The 27,462-nt window shown below is 44.0% G+C and overlaps 1 protein-coding gene across 5 annotated transcripts in view; it reads left to right on the top strand.

Moving 5' to 3' along the window:
* KANSL1 (KAT8 regulatory NSL complex subunit 1) overlaps nt 1-27,462 on the top strand; it is a 102,837-nt gene that overhangs the window by 18,922 nt on the left and 56,453 nt on the right. For all 5 annotated transcript variants that reach the window (XM_075523381.1, XM_075523379.1, XM_075523380.1 and 2 more), the window contains one exon: nt 767-2,153. In XM_075523381.1, the coding sequence (XP_075379496.1) occupies nt 850-2,153 (1,304 nt within the window). In that variant the 5' untranslated portion in view covers nt 767-849. The remainder of the gene's footprint in view (nt 1-766; nt 2,154-27,462) is intronic.

Below are 27,462 nucleotides of genomic sequence, written 5' to 3'. Positions count from 1 at the left end.
CTATTACAGTCAGGCGTAGAACTGCTCTGTCATGGTGTGTGTGTGGGTTAATCTTTATCCATGTTCTTGAAAGAGAAATGGGAATTGCGAACACTGGAAATCACCTGGCTTATTCGGAAATGTAATTCTGGGAAAGTAGGTTTCATACGCACCAGGGAAACTACTTCCTTCAAATCTAAGGCTTTCAGGGAAGCGGTGGGGTTGCCGGTGGGTGTAGGGTGGTGGGGTTTCTTCAGCCACTGGGAGTTTAAGCATATGGAGGTCTGTTCCCCTCAAGCCCTGTCTCTCTTACATGTTATAGTTCTAATTTGTAATTTTTAATGCACCTGAGCTGGCAGTAGAAGCAGCAAAAACTGTTTTATAGACATAGCTCAAGGATTTTAAAGATGAAGTTGGTGAGCTGCTGGCCTTGAGAAATGGGTGTGACTAGGGCCAGACCTTTCGTGAAGGCCTGGAAGGATGCTGGTGTGCTGGGTGGGTGGGTGGACTGAAAGATGAGGATAGTACTTACAGGCAGGCACTAGCTATGGGGAGATCCTGAGGACCAGCTTGCGTGTTGCTACTTCTGTTTTTACCTGCCTGGTGCCCAGATAGCTCTGCTGGGCGTGAGGCTGGTGGTCACAGAGGGAGGATGCTGTGCCGCATGAACGTGAAGCTTGCGTGGCTTTACCCAGAGTCGATAAGTCTCGCTGCTGTTGTCCATCTTGTTTGTTTTATTTTCTATAAGTGCAATGCCTAACTTTCTCTCTTTCCTTCCCTTCTGTAGGCTGCCCTCGGGAGAGGCAGTGGGAGGCAGTGGAGCTGGCCTCGGCACCGGGAGAGGCTGGACTTCCCGTCTCTCTGTGCTGAATGGCTGCGATGGCGCCCGCTCTCACTGACGCAGCAGCTGAAGCTCACCACATCCGATTCAAGCTGGCTCCCCCGTCCTCCACCTTGTCGCCTGGCAGTGCCGAGAGCAACGGCAACGCCAACAACATCCTCCTGGCTGCCAACGGCACCAAAAGGAAAGCCATTGCTCCGGAGGATCCCAGTTTAGATTTCCGAAACAACCCTACGAAGGAAGAGCTGGGCAAGCTGCAGCCACTAGTGGCCTCTTATCTCTGCTCGGATGTAACATCTGTTTCTTCAAAAGAGCCTCTGAAGCTGCAAGGAGTCTTCAACAAGCAGACAGTCCTTAAATCTCACTCTCTCTTGTCTCAGTCCTTCTTGAAAACAAGTGATCTGTTGGGGAGGCAACCAGTGTTGGAATTCACTTTGGAGAATCTAAAAACAATGAGTACTAATAGCCAGCCACCTCTCCCACAAGCGCCTGTAAATGGCTTGGCCAAGAAATTGGCCAAAAGTACCAATTCAGACCATGAAAACTCTAGTTCTCTGAACGGTGGGAAGTGTGCTCCTCCTTCTGCTGCCCTCCAGGGTGTTGACTATAATGCAGGAGGTTCTGAATTGGGGGACTTGAAGACCGGGTTGACCAATTGCACTCTTCCACATAGAAGCCTTGATGCAGAGCACACAACTCCATTTAGCAATAATAGCACTGCAAACAAATCTGCCCTTAATTCCACGGAGCAACAGCGGGTGCTCGAGGGTGGCAGTGGAGAGACTAGGTTGCCCGGTGTTGCTAGTCACTCTGACTTTGGGAGCAGTAAGTTGGAGGAGCAGAAACCTTCTCTGTTGGCTGGTCACCACAGTGCTCTCGACTCCGAGATGAGGACGAGGGCATTGCTGCGCCGGCAGGCAGACATTGAGAACCGTGCCCGCAGGCTGCAGAAACGCTTGCAGGTGGTGCAGGCAAAGCAGGTGGAGAGACACATCCAGCAGCAGTTGGGTGGCTTCTTGGAGAAAACTCTGAGTAAGCTTCCAACTTTGGACCCCCTGAGGCATCGGAGCCAGCTGATGTTGACCAGGAAAGCAGAAGCAGCCTTGAGGAAAGCTACGAGTGAGACAGTTACTTCAGAAGGCCTAAGCAGCTTCTTGAAGAGCGATTCAATATCAGAAGAACTGGAGAGATTCACGGCCAGTGGTATGGCCAACTTGAGATCCAGCGAACAAGCGTTTGACTCGGATGTCACTGACAGCAGCTCGGGAGGAGAGTCTGATGTTGAAGAAGAGGAACTGACCAAAGCAGACCCAGAACAACCCCACGTACCACTGTGAGTAGCAGTCGTTGCTTACCTCTGGTGGGGGGAGAGCGAGGTGAAAGGTGGCAGATGGAAAATCTGGATTTTGCAGGAACGCTTTTCTCTTTTGATGGGCTTAGATCAAAGAAGTAATTGTTAAAACTAGTGGGGTGTGATTTGCAGCACACTTCCTAGTTCAGGCAGCACGTGCGACATTGAAGATAAAATTCTTCATGCCTACGGTAGTCATTGGTGTTCTTGTGGAGCAGCAAGTCCTGGAAATACTGACTGGCTGAAGTGGTGCAAGCATGCTGCAGATGCAAACCTGAAATACTATAAACAGTTCTCTCCATGATGGGTTGGACCTGTCCCCTGAAATGAAATGTTTGTCTTTTTACAATGGGAATCTTTGTTGTAAACCAGTTATGTAAAGTAAGGCCAGTCTGAACCTTTGTAGCTGACAGCATACTTGTGACTGGGGAATATTTTTTTTGTGTGTGTGTTAAATGAACTTCCTGGGGAAAAAAAAAATCCGAAAGGATTTGGTCCAAGTGCCAGTGGAAGTGTGAAGTGAGTGTGTTCTCTTCTTGCATCTCTGGGAAATATTGTTGGGAATTTTATTCTTGTCTGGGAGTTGCATTAAATGATGACAACAGCTTCATAATTACGTTGTTAACTGGATGCTGTTTGCGTAAGTGTTAGGTGTCAATTTGTGTGTGGAGGAGGAAGATCCTCATCAAGAGAAAAGGTCTTGAGACAGGTCAAGGAAGAAGGGAAATTTTTATTCCAAAGAAAAGCATTTTCCCTAGGAGTGTTTATCACAGTATTTTGAACAAATCTCTTAAAAGGCCATATTCTGTGTCTAGTCTGTGTGAAATCTTGCTTGCATCAGTAGATGATCTCTTCCACCCTGATGGACCTATTGAACTTAAACCTCAATCTGTGAAGTATAGCTACGGTCGACAAAAAGCTCCCTGCAGCAGTCACAGGGGTCCTGTTTGGAATGCGGACAGCTTTCTGATCAAGGCTGGAAATAGTCCCCAGGACTTTTGCATACCTGTGCTATTCTGTGTGTGTTTAGATCTCTGTGGGGAAATAACTGTTGTCCAAAGTAATGTTAATGGCTGGTCGAGTACTGCGTGACACAAATGTTACTGAACTAGGTAGGTGGACGTGAACCGTGTGTGTACTTGGTAACTTCAGCATCCTCCAAAAACACACTCATATGGATGAGTGCTGATAAACAGATGTTACAGCTCTTGAATATTAAATTCCAGCTAAATGTCACATCATGTTTTGGGATGTTAGCATAGGAAGGATTTCTGTATGTGAAGTCTTAAATGTGACATGAGTTTGGGTTTCTCCCAAAGCAAAGCTAGTAGCTGAGCATGTGATCCTGGCTGGCTGGACGTAAAGGTGTTCTTGTGCTGTTAGAAAAGAGAGTTTAATAACTTCATTCCTGTTTTATAATGTCCACAAACTTACGGTTGGGATTAGTAGTAAAATTGCATTTATAAGTATTGTAATTGTTATTAGAGGAGACATTTGATTAAAATTCTGTCCAAAGTAATATTAAATTTCCCATATTGTGGGTTTCATAGATTCACGTGTTGTCTAGCAAAGTGAAATTTCTTTGCCACTCATCTTAATCCCAAGAGGAAGTGTGGTATTCAAAGACATGATGCGTGAAATTCTTTGCTGACTTTTCTGCCCTTTGTGTTAGTCATGCCTTTACGTTTCCCAACCTCCTGAGTACTCTTAAAAGCCAAAGATTTTAAAGCTAATAAAAAGAACGATCCTTCTATTGTCTATAGGTTCAGAAGCTGGTGTGTATGTATACCAGCATCTAGGGCAGGCCCACCAAACCTAGTTTAAAGTTTATGCCTGTGGGTATTTAGTAATTAGTCTCCCAGCATTGACTGTCCTGTTGGCATGAGCGCTTTGACGTTGGGTCTCACGAGCTCTGGCATTACCAAAGTTGAGGCTGAATGCACATTTGTGCTTGTTAGCGAAACTCCTTAAGTCAACCTTGAGAGCTGGTACAAGCATCTGAGTACTTCTAAATACCGTTCTTTTCAAAGTAGTGCTAAGACAGGAAGGGGAAGAGCTGACTTTGCCACTGGGAAGTCGCCGTGGACCAGCTTATTGTACAGAACCATTGTTTTGTGTTTGTGTGAGCACAGAAAAGCAAAGGCTTTTTGCAGGGTTGCTTGAGTATGGCTGGATTTTGCAGCTTGCTGAGTTTACTTCTTGGAGGGAAGACTTCTACCCTGATTATTTTAATTTCAGTAGTGAGATGGAATATCTTAATGAGTGCAGAAACTTCTGTCTCATCCCTTAATCAGCATCCCTTGGCTATGTATTGTTCCTGGGTGCCCCTGCCTTACCCCAAGAAACTGCTTGCTTTTTTCTAGATCTTCAGTGAGAGTTATGCTTCAAACACTGTCTCTTGTAGCTTGCTTGCAGTAAGTGGCCATGTCACTGACTGCCTCTGGGATTCAAGTAGAAGCATGCAAAAGAAACAAAGACATGTTTACGTCATGCTTAGATAAGAGCTGACCTTTGAGTTTTTCTGGCATGGTGGCATTCCAGAATTGGTATCTGGTCAAGGACAGACTTTGAAGCATTTGTACTGTTCTGGCCCACCTGATCTTGGCTATAGGGCAGCATCTCCCTGAGGAATTGCATCTTTCCAGTAGCGTTAGGCATCTATCAGAACTTGGTAGGTCCTTTTAAAGCACTCGTAGACCTGCCGCCCAGGTAGTTGCTGTCATTCAGGTGCATAACCAGGCCATCATGTAATGCATAAACAAAGCAGGGAGGTATTCGTTACACCTTTGTTGGGAATCCCTGCCAGCTGTGGGCTTGGTTTAACAAGGCTCTCTTGATTCTCATGCAGTTGATGGGGAAAGACAACACGTGCAGACAAGGTTGGTTCATGATGCATTCTTAGGCTTATGTGGATCAAGGACCACCATGTTGCATTTCATTTGCTCTCAGATTAATAATCTACAACTCTTTGCTTCACAGCTAAGATCCTCTTACGTGTCGCTTCAAAAGTGTGTGTGGTGGCAGAGTCAGGAGCTAGAGAAGCTTTGCCTCTGCTCGGTGGTGGCAAGGGCAGGTTGGAGCCTCCCCTGTAGAGAATCGTCCTGAACTTCTTTGGCTGGGTGTGACCGTAGGCAGCAGCCGTCTGCGACTGTGAAACCTGTGCTACTTTGAAAGAGCCCAACTGCTGTTGTCAGCGTGGTAGGATCAGGAACTGCTGTTTGTGAAAGGTCGCTCGGAGCAGGGCATATGAATTCCTCGCAGTGCTGGAGGGCTGCTGGCTGGGCTCTGCCTTATGTGGCCAAGCGATGGTTTAGCAAGTAAAGTCCTGGTGTTTCTGTGGCCCTGTACTAATACATAGAAGTAGGAAATACTTCATGTGGCTTGTGCATCTTTATAGTAGCTGCTTGTCTCGGGCTGGTCGGTTTCTTTGGTTTCACTGTAGACTAATTTCATCAGAATTTGTCAATTATTTTTGTTGATTAGTTACCTGTGTTGAGCAGGGACGTAGTCATTAAGCTGGTGAGTAGTATGTGATTTAGTCTCAGCAATCCTCAACTTCACTCTGTGTACCATGGAAAAAACTTTCTGAAAAGGTAGTGAAAACAAATATTTAATTGGAACTTAATCTTTTAGCTCAGGTTCCTTACCTGGAAAGTCACTGTTTTGATGGCAGTTAAATCAGGCTGCTGAGAGTGAACTGAAGTTCCTAGTGACTGACTTCTTACACCGCCTTTTACGAGGGCCAGACAGTACCTACAGCGTGTTCAGTTGTGGTTGTTAGGATCCCTATGGCCATGATGCCTAAGCACACTTTAATTATCCCCATTTACTGGTGGGAAATCCGAGCACCTTCTGCACTGTGGTGTTGCAGTGAATCATTTCACAGCCTTGGAGCCCGTGTGTTGACTCCTCCCTGTGCTGTGTCACATTGTGCTGCCTGGATTTCAGAATTGCAGGACTTGGAGTAGTAATGAAGATTTCTCACTAATATGTGCTTTTGTCAGCACTAATTTCAAAGTCCTGGGTTGGAGAGGGATGCAGGCGGCGCTTGCGTCAGTGGTTGTTCGGGGGGTAGTTGCAGTTGGTGCCATCAGTTGGCTGAGAAATAGGATTTAGAAAATCTGATTTTTCTGCCTTGATTATGTTTTTCAAGTGAGAGCACGATAAGGAAGCCTGTATCTCAAGGGCTATTAAATAGTATTTCTCAAATCTGTGCCTTCATGGAGCTGTAATTCAGATGGCAGATCCCACGCTGTGGGGACTAAGGAAGCTTCTCCCACTGGTCACAGTCACGTTTCACTAACTCTTGATTTATGCAGAGCAATCGTGAAACTTTGTCTCTACTCTTTATGGCTTTTTCAGTTACCTGCTTGGCTTTTTGTGGTGTTTTTCTTGTTCTTAACTTCTAGCTGTGATTGTAGGTACCAACTACAGCACAGTGCCTGACCTTCTAGTTTTCAGCTGTTTATGAAAACTTGTCTGTGTCATACCTGAATTGCTTGTAATCCACATGCTGCTCAGCAGCAATATGTTGGTCAAGAGAGAGGTCCCTCAAGTGTCTTGCATTTGGGAAGAGAGAAAGAGAGCAAATCCTGAACATGTTCTTGCTTTGCATTTGAAAGCAGAATAGCAGAGAGCTGTTATTGTTCAAAAACGCTTAATCAGGTATCCAGAGTAAGTAGGACACTCTGCAAGTCCCTCTTGCTTTTAAGAAAAGAGGGCAAATGAGAACACTGCTTGAGAAGGATCTTCAGAAAAACGAGTCAGTTATTTCTCCAAGAAACGTTGGTCATAGTACACCTTTTACAGATACAGTGGATATCTAATAAGTTGTTTCTGACTTTTATTTGAGCCTTGATCCTAATGCAGACCTTATTGGAGTATGGGAGGGAGGTTAGGTGTTTTTTTGGTGTAGGTACTCACGTTGCCATCCACAGAACTCGGTGGAGGCAGTGTTGTTGGCTCGCATCCTAGAGGGAGTTTGATGCATTGGTTTAAATTTATCTTTCCGGGCTGAAGTCACAGTTGTTTTGGGGGGAGCAGAAGGGAACCAGCACTCGGCGTTGGGTCACGCGTGCGAAGAATAACAGTGGAGTCAGGTGCTGCGGTGCAGGAAAGCGTTGGAATTTGGTATGTGTGGGGGGCTGAATGCAGACAAAGCATCTTTCTCGCAGATGCCTTTAGTGCTCTTGCAGGGTTTTGGGTTGTTCTGTTTGGAGTCAGATCTTCTCTGCCTGTTTCTTGGGCTGTGCTGGGCTGGTGTATGAAAGATAATGTGGAGGACTGGAAATGATTTGGTGTCTGGCACTAACAATAAACCACACTTTGTCTCTATAGCCCTTACCCAGTGGGGCAGCGAGTAAGAACGGGCTCTAGTTCAGATTTCTTAGGACTTGTGGGTGACACTTTGGATAGGGTTGCATAAATATTTACTTTAGTTTTCATTGGAAAAAGTCTGTCACTGCATCTGAAGCAGCGGAAAAAAATGTTTGTGAAGTTTGTGAATGTGAACCGGCATTAAAGACCTGGTGCGGTAACTCGTCTGCTTTCCTACAATCTCATGTGAAATTGCAGGTTTGAGCAAGGGAAAGGGGCCCCATTTAGAGCTGATCTCTAATATTGAAGGCTAATATACCCGTGCGGGGGATGGGGAAAAGACTTTTGTATTACATTACACCAGCATCTGTAAGCAGCTACAGTTTAGAGCGGCGGTTTTATTCTTGCTAATACTGACACAAGACAAAAAATGACTGTATGGCTAAGATTAAAACTGGAGTGACGGCAAATGTGGACTTCCTTCAAGAGACTGTAAAGGTGTACTTCACAGACGTGCTTTTCTTCCTGAAAGATTTTGGTTTTCATTATGCAGTAACATGGGCTTCCCCCCCCCCTCCTTTGTTCTCTCCTCCAGCAGATACGTTCTGGTTGCACTAGCTCGGCAGCAGCGCTGCGCTAGACTTCCAGCTGGGGGAAAATGCTTTCCTTGCTAAACTGGCACTACCCCAACAGATTTTTCCACGGAGCGTGTTTTGGGCACACCCTGGATATGGTGCGTTTTGCAAGTGTCTCGTTTCAAAGGCTTGGAGAGCTGGGTGGTTTTTGCCGGGCCGTCCTCGGATAAAATGCTTTTAGGTAGAAGAGAACTTTAAAAATTGACTTAGGTTTTACTTGCTGGATCTCTGAATGAAAGGAAGGATGTAAAAATACAAATAGGTGAAGGCCAGTGTATTGACTAGTAATTCAGCTGGGAAGTGGAAAGAGAAACTGGAATTGCAGTTGAGTCTGTCGCAGTTGCCCTTCGTGTGTCTTGAGCCAGATGGGACCTGGGGATGGTTGGATTCTCCACTGCACCCTAACATCCTCTGGTTGTTGCTCTCTGCATTTGAAAGACTTTCTGATGTGCTGGTTGTTGATGTAATGAAATGGTTTGCTTAAGTAACAGCCAGTTCTCGCCGCCGCCTCCCCAGACCTTCTCTGTGATAAGGTTACTTTCTGGAATGCCTGCTCCAGCTTTGACCTCAGCACTGAACAAGCTATTTATGGGAAGGGTACCTGGCACGGGTGTGCCGAGTTAAGGATTTGGTTAATGGTGCCTGGGATTTCTGTGTAGACCACACTTTTTCATTAAATTGCATCACATCAGCAGTAGGGGCGATGAAACTTTGGTGAAAGAGGATATTTAAAAGGGGACAGTCAGAGACTTGTGCTGTTGAGAGCTTAAAATCACTGGTTTTTTTATGAAGATGGGGTGTCTCAAAAGTTTTGCTGCAAATTGGTCATATTGAAGGTAGCTCTCTTGTCTGCACCTCCCCAAAACCAGTCTCCAACTTTGTGCCATAACAGGCTCGTTCCAGCAGTTGTCCATGGCTGGTTATTGTACCCGAGCAGGGAGGTCACCACAGGGATGTATTTAAAGCTCTTCTGTTAGTTGTAAGCCGTCAGGTTAGCGAAGGTGAACAACTTGGCAGATGGCTGTTTTCTCCCTGGTGCTCATGTGCAACCGTGATGTCCGAACTGCAAAACGAGATGTTCCCTGTGTTGGTGGTGGCAGAGTTCGGCTGGCACATCTCGTGACGCTTCTGCTTCTGAAGCAGACTAATCTGTGCTGTCTTACGAATGAGCATAAGCATGCTCTTTCCAGAAGTGTTTAATTCTCAAAGATATTTAGCCCATTTTAAAGAGTTATAGCTCCCTTTATCTGTTAAATATGTGCATCCTGACTGTGTAAAATACATAATTTGAGTTGTCTCTCACTTACGTAGTGGAACAGTCGGGGGGAGTGGGAGAAAGGGGCAGTTTTTGACACAAATCTCACTGCAGCTTCAGGTGTCTCCTTGCCAGCACCGTACAACACTGAGTTTGTCAGAGAGTTTTGAGTGTCATTTCACTTCTTAAAAAGTGCCTTCTGATGGAGTGGATTTGTGAAATGTGACTTCATTTGGCTGCTTGCTTAATGAAATATTCAGTAACTTAAAGCAATGAAAAAAATTATACCCCCCCACTATAATAGTGACTTTTTTTTTTACGAGGCTCAAAACATTTGGTCATCAAATTACCAAAAGAGGGAAATAAGGAGGACCAGGGTACTCCTTATGCAGCAGAGCTTTAGGCTTTTGTATTTGTGACATTTTAGCAGTTTCCATAGTAACGCATAACGATGTTGTAAGAAATGTTGCAGGGATTTTATTTGTATAAGGGAAGACTTTAAAATATTAACGGAAGGCAGTGTGAATTGGAGGGAAGTATTTTCTGTTGGGACAGAAAAATTGATGCTAGGTAGAGGAAAGTGATTTGATGCGTTGTCTGGAGCGAGCAGCCATCTGTAGATTGAACTTGTCTTGGCCAGCAAACAAAAAATAAGAGAACTTCAGTCATCTTGGGAATATTTGCCCCAAAGTCTTTCCTCTCTGATACTACAGGTAAAGCTTTGGAAATATTCTGCTGTCACTTGTTCTCCAAGGCTAGGTAAAAAATATTTTATCTCAGAAGTACTTTCTGTCCCAGCCTGTGTGCAGTTGGAGCTCTTTTCCTTCTTTTATGATACTTGATTAAATGTTGGGAGCCGTTACCCCGTTTGCATTCATGGGGGTCTCTGTAAGCTTAGTTGGGTTAAAAATTGGCTGTCTCCATTTAGAAGCCTTTGTAGCAGAGTAGCTCATACAGCTTTACAGGCAATGTGCATTTAGTGAATTCCCTGGCGGCTCCTGCTTAATGACCAATATTGAGTTTTTGCTGTTTCAGGGCTGGTGACGTTACATTGCATTATCAAATCCAATCCACACTTGAGTAAGAAGCAGAGGGTTTTTATGTAGATGCAATAGGCAGAAATCACAAAAAAAGGGTTTCTTGGTGGAAAAAGATTGAGCGGGATATTTAAGTGGGTGTAAGTTTGAGTTGTGGGTCAGCAGCTATCCACCTAGCCCCGTATTTCTGCCCAGTGAGGTGAACAGAGGCAGTAGCGGGCAGTAAAAGGCACTGCGGTTTACATGACTTTGCAATTAAATAACTTGTAGGAACCCAGCAAGAAATTCCGACTTTCCAGATTAGCTTAAACATCAGTGCACGAATGTCTCGCTTCCGTGTATCTTATCTGTGGTTTTCTGTTATCAAGTTAGATATTTAATCTTTCTGTTCTTAGGTTAGGTAGTAAGTCTTCCGAGTTTCTGGCCTTGCCCCGATAGCTGGTGACCGGGAAGCTGCCGTGAGCCGGTCCCCGCGATGGTTTGTGCCCTCTGGATGCAGCTGACTGCTGGCCGGAGGTTACAGACGGTTCCTTGCCGGGCTCTGCACGGCCGCTTTCTGATTTTTCTCTATTCTAATTGCAAAGCTTGGGTGTAGCAACAGCCGGTTCTGCCCTGCCCTTGTCTTCTCTCTGCATCAGAAGCTGACCAGTAGTTAACGTGTTTCTTCTGCCCATTTAACTTTGGAGAGGACACCTCCTTTAAAGGCAGCAGCACGCAGTCCTGGTTCGTTCCTGGGCCTCTGGCTGTTGCAAATGTTGCTGCTCCTTCTCCTCCGTGCACTCTGTGCTTGCAGGCGCTGAACGATCAGCGGCTTCACTCGTAGGGGCTGCATGTGCCTGTGGACGTTGGTTCTCGCTATGTTGTGCAGAGTAAAGGCACGTTGCATTGCAGGAAGAGATATCAAAACATAAACTCAGTGCTTTGCACCCTGGCTTTTTTTTTTTTTTTTTTTTTTACTTGCTTCTGCATTCTAGATGGCAAAAGCAGTGTGTGCTGCTGTCCCCCGCAGTGACTGGCCTTAAAAGTGCTGGAGAAGAGGTTAATGTGTTCAGAGGTGGGTGCGGCAGCCGCTGGTGGCCCGTGCGTGCCTTGTGTACTTTTCCTGCGCCCTCTGAAGAAGGTATGGCGCAACAGCTCTGCAGCTGGGGCACAGCGCTGCTTGTTCACCTGCAGTCTCTCTGCCCATTGCCATCACTTCAGGTCCTGTCCTGTCTTGGGTGCTGTGGGTGTCAGCACAGAGGAAAACAGAGTACCCCTCTGTGTCCGCACATGGAGCGAGCCGCGGGTCTGATCTAGGGGTGAGAGCTGAGCAAGAAGACAGGCGGCTTTGAAGGCGCTGGGTGATCTGGGCTCTGCATGGCTTTGGCAGCTTCTGACAAAATTTAACTCCTGTGGTCCCAATTCCTGATCTGGGTGGTTCCATGTGAAGAGGTAATGGCTCTCCATGTTCCTAGTGGCTTTTTTTTCTCTGCTGGAGGCTGCCATCCCAGTGGCCAAGGGGAGAATGTTTCTGTTTAGCAGCCATTACTATTCCTAGGCCGGGACAGTAGCATGAATAAAAGTTGCAGCAGCTAAATCTGCCTATTTTTGTGTGAATTGGAGCCCTTCTCCATGTGACTTCTGCTATTCCAGTGCTGGCTATTTCAAAAAAAATGAGACAATTAGCCTTCTGTGGATCTGCATTTTGAATGCAGAACACTTGCAGGGCTCTTGCTCCATGTATGCAACATTTTGTGGTATTGGCTTTTTACTGTCTCAGACTAAAACAAGAAAATTATTCTCTCTCTGCTCCTTCTATGTTGTAGGTAGCTCTCCTGCCATTTGCAGAAATTTCAGAAAGTCAAAGGGAAGATGCTGTTTATACTGAGACAGCAGAAAATAATTTGAAGAAACAACAACATTAGGAAATCTTTCAAGGCATTAGCCACTTTTCCTATGTCAAGGTGGATTAAATTGTTACAGATTAATTTTCAAGTATTTGTCATCCCAATATACACACCTGAGTGTCATCTAATGGCTTCTCGAAGGTTCGTTGTTCACATATTGGTCAAAGCCTTACCGTTCTAAATAAAATAAATCTGTTTGAGTAGTAGCCAGCCACTTAAAGAAAATTCTTCAGTGTGATGATTCATATTGTGCCTAAAGACAGCTTTCCATATTCAGCCCTCGCTCACTCCCCCTACCATCCCCCTCTCCCTGCCTCTGGAAATGGGCAAGAAGCCCAAAACAACTTAACTCTTGGTTATTTAAACCTATTTTTAATAATTGATACTTGTAGAAAATCTTACCCAAAGGCTTTGATTGACATTGTCTTGTGTATTAGATCTTAAACTGGCTTATGCAGTGTGTAACTTTGCTGGTTTTTTTGGTTGGGGTTTTTTTTTTTTTCAGCTGCTTTTTTATGAACATGAGCCGTTCTTTGAATTCTTACTAACAGGCTGAAATTACATCTGTCTCCCGTTACAGCGGTTCTGTACTTGTTCGCTCTTTTGTGTGAATCTTTGACTTGTCAAATGTGCCCTAGTGCCCCTCCTCTCACTCCTGCATTAGCTCTCCTCTGGTGTTAGTGTCCAGGTCTTTTTAATATAAGGAGTTCTGGTTATTTTTGCAGCTAATTCTCCTGTGTACTGACTGTTGAGGTAGTATTTATTTTCAAAATAGTATCCTCTGTAGGGAGAAAGCTTTCGTAACCCATCCTAGTTGTCATGGCACAGATCTGCCTTTTTTTCCACCCCTTTGCTTGCTGTTACCAGGCATGCTTTGGTTATGTTAAACTCATGAAACCAAATGCCTCTCCAGGCTGGGTACAGGTAAGCCCTAATCAGATTAGCCACTCTGCAAATTGAATTGCTTATTTTACCTGTGTTTTCTTGTGCTTGAGCAAGTGAATTTGTGTGCTAGGGCAAGGTGCTCTTCTATGATAAATTAAAGGAGAAGTGACTTGATTAAGCCTTTTGGTGGCTTCATGAAGAACCAGTGAAAATTATCAACTGTGTTTACTTGAATTCTGTATGTGCATATGAATTTTTCCCCTCTGTGTATATGAATTTCTTTCCCCTTTGCTCTTTCCCGCTCCCCCACGGGCAGTAGTTGCATGTTTGCCACCTCCTCCGCTTTATGTCCTTTGGTAATTCCTGCAGCAGAGCTTCTTCTGGACCAAGGTTTGCCCACTACTCAGGTCAGTGGTTGAGGTGCACAGGAGCTCTAGTTGTCTTGCATCCGCGTTCCTCTTTGTTCCTTCCTTTTTCCATCCTTCCCTTAAACTTAAAAAGATGGTATCTGAAAACTTCGTGGTGCTCAGCGATGCAACTCCTAGAGAGGATAAGATGCGTAGAAAATTTTGTGGGTTTTCTTCATTGTTGTCATGTCTGTGAAGGCTTTGGTCGTAAATTCCCAGAAACTTTTAGTTGTGATGCTCGGAGCAAGCAATGACTGCAAGATTTCAGTGTTGGGCAGGTAACCTCTGCTGTCTCTGGTAGTGGTAACGAAGTGGTCCCTACTAATGAGAGTCTGTTGCTGTAGCTGAGCGTTACTCGGTGAATCTGCCATAGGAATCCTCTCTTTATTGCTTTGCTCTGATGTTGCGGCATTCCTCAAAATTGCTTTCATCTAGTTCTTGTCTGCTTGTTAACAACCATCTGCATCTAGAGCACTTGACTACTTTAAATGTTTGCCGTATATAATTGAACACCACCACCCCCCCCCCCCCTTGGAGCTGTCTAGTAGGATTCCCCCCCCCCCCCCCCCCGATGTAGGGGTTTGAATTTCTCAACTAGTCAAATGTACATAAAGTAATCTTCCTGTTCTGGGTCTTGCTGTAGTAGTCATACTGGGAAAGTATTTGTTTTCACTTAAATTTATTAGGCCTGGGAGAAAATGGTGTAATCTTCCTTCCAGTTTGAGAGACTGAAAACAAAATTTCCAAGAATACATATCTAGTGAAGCCTTTTCTCCCTTTTCTTTTTTTTTTTTTCTCCTCCCCCTCTGGTCCTATAGAGATTGACTGGCATTTTACAGTGAGTTGGATGCTTATTGCCCAGCGATTGGGGATTTTGTTCAGATGAGAAATGCTGGGATGTGTGTGCGCCTGTCCTTGCTGCCCTTGAGAACTGCTGACCTGGTACAAATGGGAGTACTAATTGAAGTAATGGAGCTCTCCTGCGTTTCACTTCATTTCTGAGAGTAACTTGTCCAAGAGCATCTTGCTTTATTTGTTTAGCTGATGCTTGGTGAGATAAAGGAGGTTCTGAGAATTTGCGATTATCTACTTAACTGTGGCTTATGCTGTTGTCTCGTGCAATGCAGTGGAGCAAATAGGTAGCACCCCTCCTCCTCCTCTCCACTGCGAAGAACAGCAGCTGCCCGACTTCCTCAAGGATTAATCATCTCCGTCGTACCTCTGATCAGTTTTTGACATAGATTGGGGCAGAGAGCTGAACAGAAAAGTGTTGTCTCTCGCTTCACAGAAAAATCTTGGAGAACGTAAAAAACCATGCAAAAATCTCACTTGGATACACCCCTTTTTTAATCATTGTAATCGCCTGTTAGCTTAGTGCTGGCTAGTATCACTTTTAAAGTCCTGGCATTTATTGCAAGAGATCGTATGATAATTTCAGAGGGACATTTTCCCTTTGTACCAAGGTCTGTCTCTTTTCTTCAGGTTAAAACATCCCATCCTCTCTCTTACTCATCGTGAACTTCCTCGCCCTTTGAGCGAGATGACAGTACTGAAGTACAATGGCTGCATTATGGTTCTGGTTCTTACCACAGCTCATTCCAGCTATGCTAATGAAAAAAATTTGTCTTATCTGTTCCAAAGCTGGGAATCCTCTAGGTCTGGGGAAGTGAAAATGTGTAATAGTTTGGCTGTTCAGCCCGCATGGCCCTTTGGACCCTTTGAGGCTATGTAGTAATCGACTTGCAGTGATGGCTCTTTGTTTCTGATACAATTACTTTTGTGTTGGCTTTTGTTGTGAAATGCTTGGCTTCAAAGTTTTTGAATGCATTTGAAAATGTACCATGTGTTTTATGCTCTCTTCTGACATGTGCAAATAACATTGAACGTGAGTCAGAAGAGTGTTGTCCTAAAGCGGCAAAGTCTCAGGTTCAGCCCAGTATAATTGGCTATGATGGTGAATGATCCTGTTCGTAGCGTGATCGTGCATCAGACCTTGGGTTGTTGAATCTGCTGTCAGCCTGACAACGTTGTTTGCAGCAGATGTTAGAAATCTCAATAGACTGAGAATCTGTATTCTGTTCTTTGCTTTGTGTGAACCTTTTTAAATTTTATCAAGTATTAAGGTCTGGAAGATGACATAGTACTACAAACTATTTTCATTTGTTGCCTTTGCTCGTGGATTGCTTGACTGAAAGTTGCCATAGCTCAATTTTTTTTTTTTTTTTGGCTCTTGTCCTGGCTTCTAGACATGTGAATGTGGCATGCTTTGCTTTTGTTTGTAAACAACAAAAAAAATTTTAAAAAATTCTAGTATTCACTTCTATAGAAAAGCATAAGTCCTGGAAAGTAGTGACTGTAAGGTAAGTAATGCTCCATTCACTCCCTCTCCCCCAAAAGAATAAGAAGACCTTCCTGAAGTAAACACATCTTTGATAAAAAATCTCCTGATGAGATTGATCTCATGATTTTTTGAGAAATTGAGGCGGGTTGGGGTAATGATGAAAGCTCTGCCTCTTGCATGAGATGTTTCAATGCTGCCAATCAAAACATCTTCTAAAAATATCCCATCTTCTCGAAGAATCTATTCTTGCAAATCGGAGCCCGATATTAAATAACATACTGTTGATTGCAAAGGATCCAAATTAAAGAAACAGACCAATATTCATCTCTCTTTTCTCCCTTTCCAACTCTTTATTAAATTTTGGGTATTTGTTGCAGGCTTCACGCAGGATACAAATGAAATTAGTCTGAGCATGAGATCCTTCCAAAAATGTGGTACTTGAACTGCAGGGGAGTTTGCTCAGAAGGTGGAAACTGGCTTGCTTTTCTCCACAGATAATTTTTTTTTTCTGTCGCGTGCCTGGTGTCTTGGCATGAAGTAAACATTATCTAGTCCTTTTGAAAAGTCCTGAAGTAGAGAGTGTGTCTTGGCTGAACCTGATTGAAAGGGCTGGGGAAAGTCTGTCCAAGAAAAATAAATTTCTGGTGGAGCAGCCAACAGCTTGTGTGACATGAACCACTTTTGGAGGGATGGGGGTGGTACAAATAGAGCGGTTTGATTTGGTTCCGGGAAATAAGGGTGAAATGGGAGGATACAGTTAAGAGAGAACTATCTCTTTTAGCCTAAAATAATTCAGTTCTTGCTGTTTTCTCACCAGTTCTTGTTCCTGTGGTATCTCTTTCCACCTTGTACCCTGTATTTTCTAACCTTCTGTAGATCTTACAGAAGAGCATCTCCCTTTCCTCCCGCTTTGCAGACTGCAGAGCCGGGTATCTGCCGAGTCTGGCGACGAGGATCATCGCTCCAGTTGCGATACAGGCACCTGCCCACGAGGAACTGCATTGCCCGAAGCTCCGACAGGGAAGTGAGTCTCCTGGAGCTGCTGGCGTTGGGTTCCTGAGGCTGTAAAAACTTGATGAGGTTATTAGTTTGCAGAGGTACAGTTCATAGGGCTTTGTTTGTTTAGGGAGGGAGAAGAGCTGAAAAACATGCCTGCAGTGACAAGGGGACGTTTCCCCTGGGCTGTCGTCTGTCTTCTCCCCAGGTGGTGTGGTGTTGGGGTCATATTTTCCAGCTCGTCTGTGCTTGCTGCTTCTCCCCATCCAGCCCCTTGCTCCCTGTGTTGTGATTTAGGGACTCCCCTGTTTGCATTAACAACAGGGAGGCACAGCGTAGCGGTGGCAAACCTGCCACGTCTGCTTGATACAAACCCGCATTGTCCTTGACAAGGAAGGAGCCTCCCAGTAATTCACCTTGCCAGCAAGAAAGAGGGTTGGTTTTTTTTTTTTTTTTTAAGAGCAGCTGAGTTGTTTGAAATCAGTGCGATGTTTAGTGACACCAAAGGAGAATATCCTTTTGTGGATAGGAAATGCTGCTTAATTGCTCAAGACGGCAGTTTATTCCTTCAGTCTATGGAATTTCAGTCTGTGTGAAAACCAGAAATGTGGCTGTGAACTCATTATTTTGATTTCTTGCTCACTGCCTTGACATACTAGAAAGCATCTTGCACTTGCAGAATGAAATGATGAATCTTTCTGTATCTAAATGAGATTCAATTAATACTGCATTCTGTGTAGCTTTTTTGTAAAGAATCAGAAGCATTCTGCTCTTTTGCAGGATTGTGTTAATCATTAGCAACTTAATGAGTTGAAATACTGTGGCCGCATGAAGATGTGTAAACAGGCCAACAAAAAGCTGGGACGCGCTGAAGGATAGTTCAGGTAGGACTGGGATCAGAAACAGGCTGCGGAAACCCTGAGTCACAGAAATAAATGCGATTGCCAGTACATTTACCAAAGAGTAGCTGAATCCGACTGTTCTAAAGTAAAAATGGTCTTGTTTTCTCTCGCACATGTTGACGTACAATCCATTTTTAGCTGGTTGTGTTTTTTAAACTATAGGGAATTGTGAAGAACTTGTATGGATTTATAGTGAGTTGTGAAAGCCTTGAAAGATGTCTAAGCATTTTGGAGTGTGTGTGTATGTACACAATGTGTGCGTGGTATAAAGAAGTCTCTATGTTTACTTATATCCCAGCAGTTCGCTTTTGAGGCCGTTGCTCTGATCTCCTTAGTTACAGATATAGTTAAGTTCATTGCCTTGTAAGGAGGAAACCTGAAGTCTCTCTTTCACGGTAATCGGAATATAATTTTAGTAAAGTAGGTTTTAGGGAGAGCAGGAAGTGAGGTATACATTAAGAGGTAAAAGCAAGCGCGTGTTGAGAATTTGCATATGAAATCTTCATGTGCGTGTTGCTCATAGTACAGCCAAGTCACCAGAAAATGCCACCTGCTTTATTTCTTCAAATCCAGACCTCGGTCTTGCTCTTTCTCTACATGTCAATAATTTCTTTGCACAGAGGAGGGAGTTAGGCTGGACTGCAGCCGGTTCTTGCAGCCATTTTTGTGTGCTTTAAAAGAAAGTATAAAAACTAAGTAGGAGGATCTGCTCTTTGTGGTAGGTTTCACTCATGTTGGGTAGAGGTTGTTTTAAATTTTGAAACGTGAGGTTTAACATCTCTTCTAAAACTTGTTGTAACTTCATGTGGGTAACAGTATGCAAAATACTTAAACATGGCTAAATTCTTGGTGGGAGGAGGAGGAGAGTTCAATAGTCTTTGACGTTTTGGGTATTCCTTATTTGTAACTTGCAGTCTTCAGAAATGCATTGAGGTTTCTCTTAATTGTTGCTTCACCGTCACTTGTGTGGTAAGCGCTGCCGTCAGAACTAGCACGGTATAAAACACACACCCCTGCTGCAGCTCATTCTGCCTTGGCATCTCAGCCGAGCCACCTCTGATCTTGCCTTTAGCTGAAGATAGACCTGTTAGCCCCCACCCCAGCCCCCAAGAAAAATAAAACGCAACCTCAAAACCGAGCGTACCCAAAACTTGCTTAGCAAGTGGAGCATCTGGCATTGCATGAATTTGTTTTTCAACAGCATTTTGCAAACAGGCCTGAAGATCATTTGCCTTGGTCTGCGAGATTCTCGGGAACTTGCAACCTTTACAGAAAGCTGCTGATGGAATGGTATTTCATGCTGTCCAGAAAACCTGTTAACAGTTGCGTACGGTTTTTCATGTCAGTGTCTCTGAGTGAAGCAGCTCTGTGTTCAGTATAAGTGGGGATAGGAACTATTTGATTGTTGGTCAAATTTGTGAGAAAGCTGCAGGTGGAATCAGTTAAGACCTTTTTTTATTCTCTTAGTGTTGGACTTGTCCTTTCCATTCCTACAGCATTTGAATGGACCTTGTAGCTCCAAATGTCAGAGTATGCTGCCTTGCTTTTGGGAGGAAGCTTCTGCAGCAGGTAATAGATCACTCAGTCTAGCTTCTGCACTGCTAGTATTTTATCTTTTATAACTTTCTATGGCAAAAGCATGTTACATAAGTAGCTTTTAAAGGTGGGACTTGTCAGTAAGAAGAAAACAGCCTGTAAGCTTTGCTTAGTAAGCCTTCAAGTGGAATTAAGGGGTTGCAAATAAATTTGTCCTTAATAAACTAAAGTGAGTGCAGTTACCAGTTTGTCTAGGACTTCCTTCATAAGATAGAATAGACTTCTTGCAGCTTTTTTTGGTGAGTTCTGGTTGTATATCAAAGGGTATAAATCATGAGTTCTTTGCCTTCTTATCAAGGTCAAAGTCTGGATCCTCGTGTATCAGTCTGGACTAGTGACTGAGGAGGAAAGCTTTCCTCAAAATGAGTAACTGCTGCTTTTTAGCTCCCATGGGCCTTACTGTTCCCTCCCCCCGCCCTCTTCCTCCAAACTGGAGACTATGAAGTATATGGTATTGCACTTTTAAATAGAAGAGGGTATATTGCCTGTATATCTTCTGTGTCTCAAGTTGTAACAAGCATGCCAATTGCCCGAGCTTTTCAAGGATGAGGCTTTTGCAGTCTCTTAGCAGGAATAGTTGGCATAGTTTACTTGCAGAGATTTCTTTTTGAAGTAAAGTAAGTACAGATAATTCTTGACTGAAGCCCAAGCGGGCTTTGTGCATTTTATTTTTTTCCTTAGAGAAATAAGGGGAAAGTGCTACTCTGGGAGGTAGACTTTATCTACGAAATGTAGCTAAACATCCCCTTGTAACCCCAGTGAGCGTGAAGCATCTCTGCTGTCTGTATAACTGTTTACATCGGGTTGAGAAAGAGCAAACAACTGTTTGGATCAAAAAGAAGCAAACATGGTGGCATCTGGAGCCTCGATGGCGGTGTTGTCATCTTCCCTTGGTGTCATGAAATGCTGAGGTTCGTTGGGCCGCTGTGCCCACCATTTCTGTACTCGGTGTGAGCTCTTCCAGTCTTAACAGGTGTCTCCCTGAAAATATGTGCCAGTGTTTTCTGTCTGCTGGTAAAGAACAGTATTCCTTTGTTGCTGTTTGGAGAGAGAAGGGAAGCCAGCCAAGTTCAGTGCTGTTTCATGGCAGAACATATCTCACTGCTTTGAAGTTGTATACTTTTTAAAACAAGATCACCTAGACTGTAGCTCTGGAATTCTTTATTGCAGTCCTTGAAATATGTTCCAGTTAGTAACACATTCTGCTACTAAAATTTCTTCTACTAAAATTCTGTCCATTTTTTAATCCTTTTTTTGTTACTGCTCTGATGTTTGAGAAAGAAACAGTTCTTTTGCATCCTTTTGGGTGATGTATAACAAGCCCCAAAATTCATCTCGCTAGTCCTTCTCTTGGTCTCAGATGCCATCTCTACTAAATACCTGTGCTCTAACTCTGGGTAAAAAGACACTTAAAGACTGGACATCTCTTTGATTCCTAGGAGACCAAAGCAAAGATCTTGATGCAAAGAAATATTGCCTGTCAAAATCAGAGTTAATAAAACCATTGCATAGGTGGTATTTTCTGGAGGGTGTTCAGATGATGTGGATGATTTACCCATTCTTTTTCCTGGGAATCTCTGAATCTGGGTGCAATTAGTAGTTGAGAAGGACCAAGGTGTTTCTGCACGTGGGAGTTTGTGGGAGTAGGGTGTTGGTGGCAGTCGAGTGGTTTTTGTGAAGTTTTTTATTACAAGTCCTGAGAGACAGAATTCTTGGGAGGTGTAACAAAACATCATCTCCCTTTATAGCAGTTGAGTTTCCACTGAGAGTTTTGCATATGTATCCTCTCTGGAATTAGACTCCAGTCTAATTTTCCTCCTCCTGAAAGATAAGGAAGGGCACCTTGGAGAAAGGTAGCAAAGGCTCACGATGCTCGATTTGAACACACGTCTGGTGTCGAACCCCCGTATAGCAGAGTACGCGGGTTTCCCTTTGCACTCTCAGATTATGTTCTTTCATTTGCACTCTTGCGGTCCAGATGCTCAGGCTGCTTCATCACTGAAACAACTTTGGTACGCTTATGAAATTCTTGTCAGGTTTTAGCTTGTTTTCTGAGTGTCCTTCCTTCGCAGTAGCGATAGCTTTCTCGTGTGCTGCAGAACAGCACAGCTGAGTGTACCAAAAGACACTTCTTTGAGCCTGTGTTGGAAATAAAAGCCTTTGGAAGAGAGAAGGGGGTTAATACACTGTTTGATCAGATGTTGGCTTCCTTCCCGACCTCGGGGCTGGGACCCTTTGGAGCCCTATTGCATAAGAACAACAGAGCAGGGAAGATTTAAACCAGCAGCGAGCCGTCCTGGTGCTGCTCTGATCCTCTGGTGGTTGCGCTGCACGGCAAACTTCAAATAGCTGGTGCTCGTTTCTGAGAATGTCATGAACTCCGTGGTTTGTGTTCTTTTAGGAAAACCTCTCAAGTGAGTCTTAAATCATGTGTATATGGCTAATTTAAAACACCCCTTAAACTTCTAGCATATCCTTTCTATGTGGAAGAGCGTGCTCATGCATACAGCGTGAATTTGTCTTCTGTGGGAAGTTTGAAGCGCACGATTTGGACACTGCCATTGGGAAGATGATTTCTTATGGCTGAAAGTGCTTGTGATCATTCTTGAAATTGCTTTTATTTCCTGCTCGCGTCTTGCCAAATATCCTAAAGCTGTATGTTCACCTTCTTTCCCCAGCGGTATTGGAAGCTGTTGGGTAGAGCCAGTCCCCTGCTTCTGTTCCAGTTACTCTGAAAGAAGAAAAGCTTTCATGGGTACTTTTTAAATTTCCGTATTAGACAGTTGAGAATCCATGTGGGAGAGAGACTTCATGATATCCGCATTCTTATTGCATGGGGAAGATTTTACTTCACAGCTCTTCCCCTCTTAAACACCAAAGAGTCTGTAGTGAAGCTGTTTTGTAGAGAATTACACTTAAATAGTATCATGAGCACTTGGATGCTCAGACCGTTAAGTCTGTCTTGCATAGTGAGGTGTATATGAGAGTGCAATGTATAAAAGCTGTTATGTTCTTCACTAGTACACACCCTTTCCTCCTTTTCAGGAAAATTAGTGTTAATATCTCGGTAACTCTCGCAGCTGTGGTTTATGGCCTCAGCAGCTGCTTATTTTTGTTGTGATTGCAAATACTTGAACATCTTCTTGTTCTCATTAGATTAAGAAAGGCTCCCTCTGTCAGTAGTGAAGGCTTGAATCATGAACTTGGGATTCAAACACATGAAACGCTTGTGGTGAGATAAATTGGAATATAAGTTGCAGCCTGCCAGCTGCTTGGTAGTGGCTGTGCATGTTCTTGCCCTGGTGCATTTTTCATGCAGGGATAAGGTCTTCACGTTGCTTGAGGATGGGAGAGTGCAAGAGGCAGGTACTGTATGTCACGTAACGCAAGTCATGCTCTGCCTTGCTTCATCTATGCTGAGTTGCTCAAGGGTGCGAGCTCCCCTGCTCCTCTGCGCAGTTGAGTGGCTCTGGCCTGAGCAGTGGAATTTCAGAGGCTGAAGGTTGGCATGGGGGTGTGCAGATATTGCTGTTTTCTAATGTTAAATATAATCCTTCTCTTGAACAGATTAATAAATAAAACCATTGGGCAATGGCACACAGCTGCCTCTTGTCCTCCTGGCACAGATAAACCCTAATGGTGGATTTCGACCTCCGTTATTCTGAGAAAACTGCTCAGCTTCTGCTTGAGACGCGCTGCTGTTGTTCCAGTGCCTGCGGTGCACCCTTCGCACTGCTTGCATGGCCCTGGCAAGGGCTGAAACTGCTCCGAGCTGCCTTGCTGGGCACTGTCTGGCGATTAGTTTATTTGAGAACTGGGAGTATGTTAAAAAGGTTCTGTAATCAGCAAAATGCTTGTCACTTCAAAATTGGCTTTGTTTTCTGTGTTGTGATATTTTAAGTTGAAACTTAAGGGAGTTTGTTCTTTTAGATATAATTATAAGCTTCAGCAGAGCTAGCATGTCTTTATATATATACGTATATATATATATGTCCCATACATATTAAAAATATCTGAGAAGACTATAAGAAAAGTAAAGCATGGGAGAGGTAATTGATTCATGTCCTTCCCTGTTAGAACAGGTAGTTCAAATTAAGGCAGACTCTAATTGATAGAGTCAGTAAGTTTCCTCCTTAAGGTCACATTTTTCTATTCTCCATTTTCTTTCAACTAGTGTCTGGAATGCGTTCCGGGATTTGCTTGTCTCATTTAGCATGTCACTCCTTGTGTTCACGCTCTGACCATTGTACTCTTAGACCAAGGTGAGTTCTGGATTTGATCATATCGTATGTTATTTAGAGAGCTGTAGGTGCCAGGCATGTTGCAGGGTGTGTTTAGCTTGTCAGTCTGCAGAGGATACCGGTGCTCCAGCCAGACCTGCCTACGCTTACCTGGCTCGTCTTGTGCTCCCTGCGCTGCTGGCCCTGGCACGGCTGGTCGAACGCTGCCCGCCTGCAGTCCCAGCCTCTCTCCAAGGGCTCAGGCCTCCAGCAGTGAAATTTGGAGTCCAGCTCATCCCGGACTTGCTGCCTTGCTTCTCCAGCTGGTCATCATTAGTCAGCAAACGGGTTTTTTTTTTTGTGCTCCCTTCTCTGCAGCGAGTTGGTCTGAGCTCTGCTGCTCGCAGCGGGAATTTTCCCAGCAAGGCTGTGGTTGCAGTTAAGGCTCAGCTCTGCCCTGCTGCGTCCGATAAGGACGGAGCAAACAGAGAGGGGCCCTCTATGATGGGGCAAAGTGATTGCCATACTGCACCTTTTGTTAAAGAAATTCCTCTCCTACTTTATTTTAAAATAAAAAAGGGGGGGAGGGGGCAGAGTTCCCCTCCTATATAGCAGCAAAACTACTGATTCTTCTTTTTTCCCCTGAAACTTGCAGTCCCTCTTGCCTTCACGTCAGAAGCAACCTGTTTGTTTCAGCTGACAAATGCATCCCTCCTGATATTTTCTGCCTTCTCTATCAGTACCTTGGGATAGTCTTGTTTCTTTATTCCCCTCCACAGAATGCCCAGGAGAACAGGAGTGGCAAAGTGTCCCTGCATGAGCGGCCTCGGCCCGGCGTCTCGTTGGCAGGGTGCTCTCGAGTGCTGTAGGCGGTCCAGCTGCCAGGCACTAGGAGCAGCAGTCCAGTATCTGGAGGCTTAACGAATCGCGGTAACAAGGAAAATATTCACAGCTCCAGCCAGGCTGTTTTTCATTAAGAGTAAGAAAAATGTGAAGCCCTAGGAATTTTGTAAAGGCTTTTGGTATGTGAGTACTCAGTGATGTACTACAAGATCTGGAGGAAAATAAACTTTTCATTAAAGAATAAACTCTGTTCCAGAAACCCCCTGCACAATACTTAGAAGCTTTTTCAAGTACAAGGAGTGAGACCTGGGCTTGGGTATTCTGTTGAAGAAAGCCGCCTTGCCGTGGCTTTCCATCAAGCTGCCGTGCTTTTTGTCGAAGCTTGTAAGCTTCTTTGAGCGCTTCTTGTCTGAACCTCATTTTGGAACTTACTATACATAAATATTTACATAAATATTTAATATTGATGTGTAATATTTTGGTTAAACCTTTTAGAGCTTTTCTTTCACTAAAGTTTCTCATGGAAGGAGTGTGCTGTCTCACTGTGGAGGTCAGAAAAACTTTATGGGCCATAAAGTTGAGACTTTTCAAGCTCTGCAGGTATGCTATGACTAAAGTTAAGCTGCTTTTTTGCTGCTTTTAAGGATAATCTTCTGCCACGCAGGAATGGGTTTTGATATTATTTCATTTAGTTTTAGGGTTGGAACTTGGCTGTGTGGATTTCTGTACCATGTCTACAAAAAGCAGACATTCGTGTAGCTGTGTTCTGACAAGCAGAAAGACAAATTCAGAATGATCTGCCCTGGAAAGGATCCAAACGTTTTAATTTGTGTGTATGTAATTCTAGTATCTCTACTAGAGCCAAGTCTCCTCTCCTTAGACTTGATGATAATGCTTAGCACATGCAGTGTTTTCATCTTGAAAGCACTACACAAACATTAACTAACCTAGCAGTTAAGCTTTAAACTTTCTTTTAGCTAACGTTTACTTAGGTTTGAAGGCAGGCTGCTATCTGTACTGCTCTGTGCAGGCTCTATAGTGTTATATGCATTGACTGGGAGCACGTCACAGGATGGGCTGGCAAAGGGTGCTAAAAATAGCTGCTGGTGGTTCCTCTGGGTAGTGGAGGAAAACTCAAACCGCTTTTGAATATGAATCGCTTTACTGATCTGACCAGAAACCCAATGACCACATAGCAGCTACCGCCTTGAGTGGAGCACCGAATTGATTCTTCTGGCAAGAGTCTTTCAATTTTCATGTGGGTCGTAATTGGGCCGATGTAACTGATGTCATTTCTAGTAAAATGACGAGGCAGCAGTGAGCTCTTGCTTCCGCTTGCTCTGCTCAGGGACCAAATTTGACTACTTTTATGGCATAATACCATGTTCCAGAAACCATGAAGCTGTCCTACCTTTGTTGCCATACCACCGGTAATTACTTAATCTCAATGAGCCAAAGGACTGAATTTAGTAAGCAAAACAGTTGAACTAAACCCAATTACTCTGCAAGCACTTCTGTCAGGACCTCTGGAGGCCACACTGCTATTTTGTGCGTGGGGGAACAGGATAGCGTAGAGATGCTTTCATTCCCAGGGACAAGAGGACACGTTGCAGGGTGTCAAGTCCTTGAGAACCGTTCCTGGCTTGCTCGGCATTGCGGTGAAGCTTTAAAAACCTTTATCTTTGTGCTTTTGCTGGTGGGTTATTGTTGCTTCCTTTAGTTCACTTAGCAGAACAGGTGGCCTTATTCTTCGGTGTCTTGGCAGATTTCCTCTTAAGCCTTATTTTAGAGAGCTGAAAGAGGAAGAGGGCAGAGGGTGCTTTTTGAAGCTGTATTCACTGAGGGCTGTATTCCCACCAGCGTTGTGAAGTCTAGAATAGTTACTCCAGGATTCTTTGCTGTTTTGAAGCAATTACGGTTTCTCGATCTTGAAGTGGGGGACGTTGTCCTATAAAAGAAGAATATAACCAGGAAAAGCATTGAAATGTGGAAAGAAGGATCATAGGTTTTATTCGCTGCCCTGGGATTTATCCATTTTGTCTCAAGACACGCACAGGTTTTTGCAGGAGCTTGTGAAGGCTTGGAAAGATGAAAATAAACATGGTCAGCATTCTTCATCTTTGAATAGTAGGTGGTTGAACAGAATTGCTGCATAATGAATTTTGACATTTATTAACCCCCCCCCCTCCCCCCCCCCCCCCCCTTTCTGTACCTTTGCATAAAGCCTGACCCAAAGTGTCTGGTGAGCAGATGCAGGGATGCTGTACTGCTGCAATTAGATAATGCTTTTTCTGGTTTTATATATGTTTTCTGTAATAACAGTTGAAAATGGGTGCAGCCTGTTCTTTTCCAGCTATATGAAATCAATAGAGAGGCTTAATTTTTCTTTTAAAAAAAATGTTCTGTTATTGCTAAATACATTTTAAAAGGCTATTGGTTTTGTCAACAGTCAGAGCAGCAGCAAGGGAGACAGATGCTTGTGATGGGTTGTTCCTCGGTGCGTGCTTGAGGAAAAACTGAACACTGATTTTGTTGTAGGAAGAGTCCAGCATAGTCCGGCTGTGTCACCTCTGTCACACCATGCCTCTATTTCCATTAACTGCAGGACAATCTGAGTAATCAGATTCTCCAGTGAGTTGGACACTTTCGGTTGTTTGCTCTTTTCATGGTATATGATTCATTTAGTTTTGACTGGGACTTTGGGAGGATGACTATAGCTGTGGTGAAGCACTGGGATTGCTTATTAGGAGTAGCTGCAAGAAGAGATGCTTGTTCCAAGTCTGTTCCACCTCCCTGTTTTCTAATTACTTATTTGAATTTCTCCCTGCTCAGATCACCTGTAATAAATCAGATACCCACAGGTTACACGACCCTGGTCTCTGTCTCTTCTGTGAAGAGACTGATAAAGGTCTTTAAATGATGTTTCCAGTAAGATTTTTAACAATCGTCTGCTGGAGGTTTGCTTTTAAGGA

Source organism: Mycteria americana, chromosome 22, assembly GCF_035582795.1.
Source record: "Mycteria americana isolate JAX WOST 10 ecotype Jacksonville Zoo and Gardens chromosome 22, USCA_MyAme_1.0, whole genome shotgun sequence".
NCBI lineage: Eukaryota > Metazoa > Chordata > Aves > Ciconiiformes > Ciconiidae > Mycteria > Mycteria americana.
This window is presented reverse-complemented; position numbering and strand designations above follow the sequence as displayed.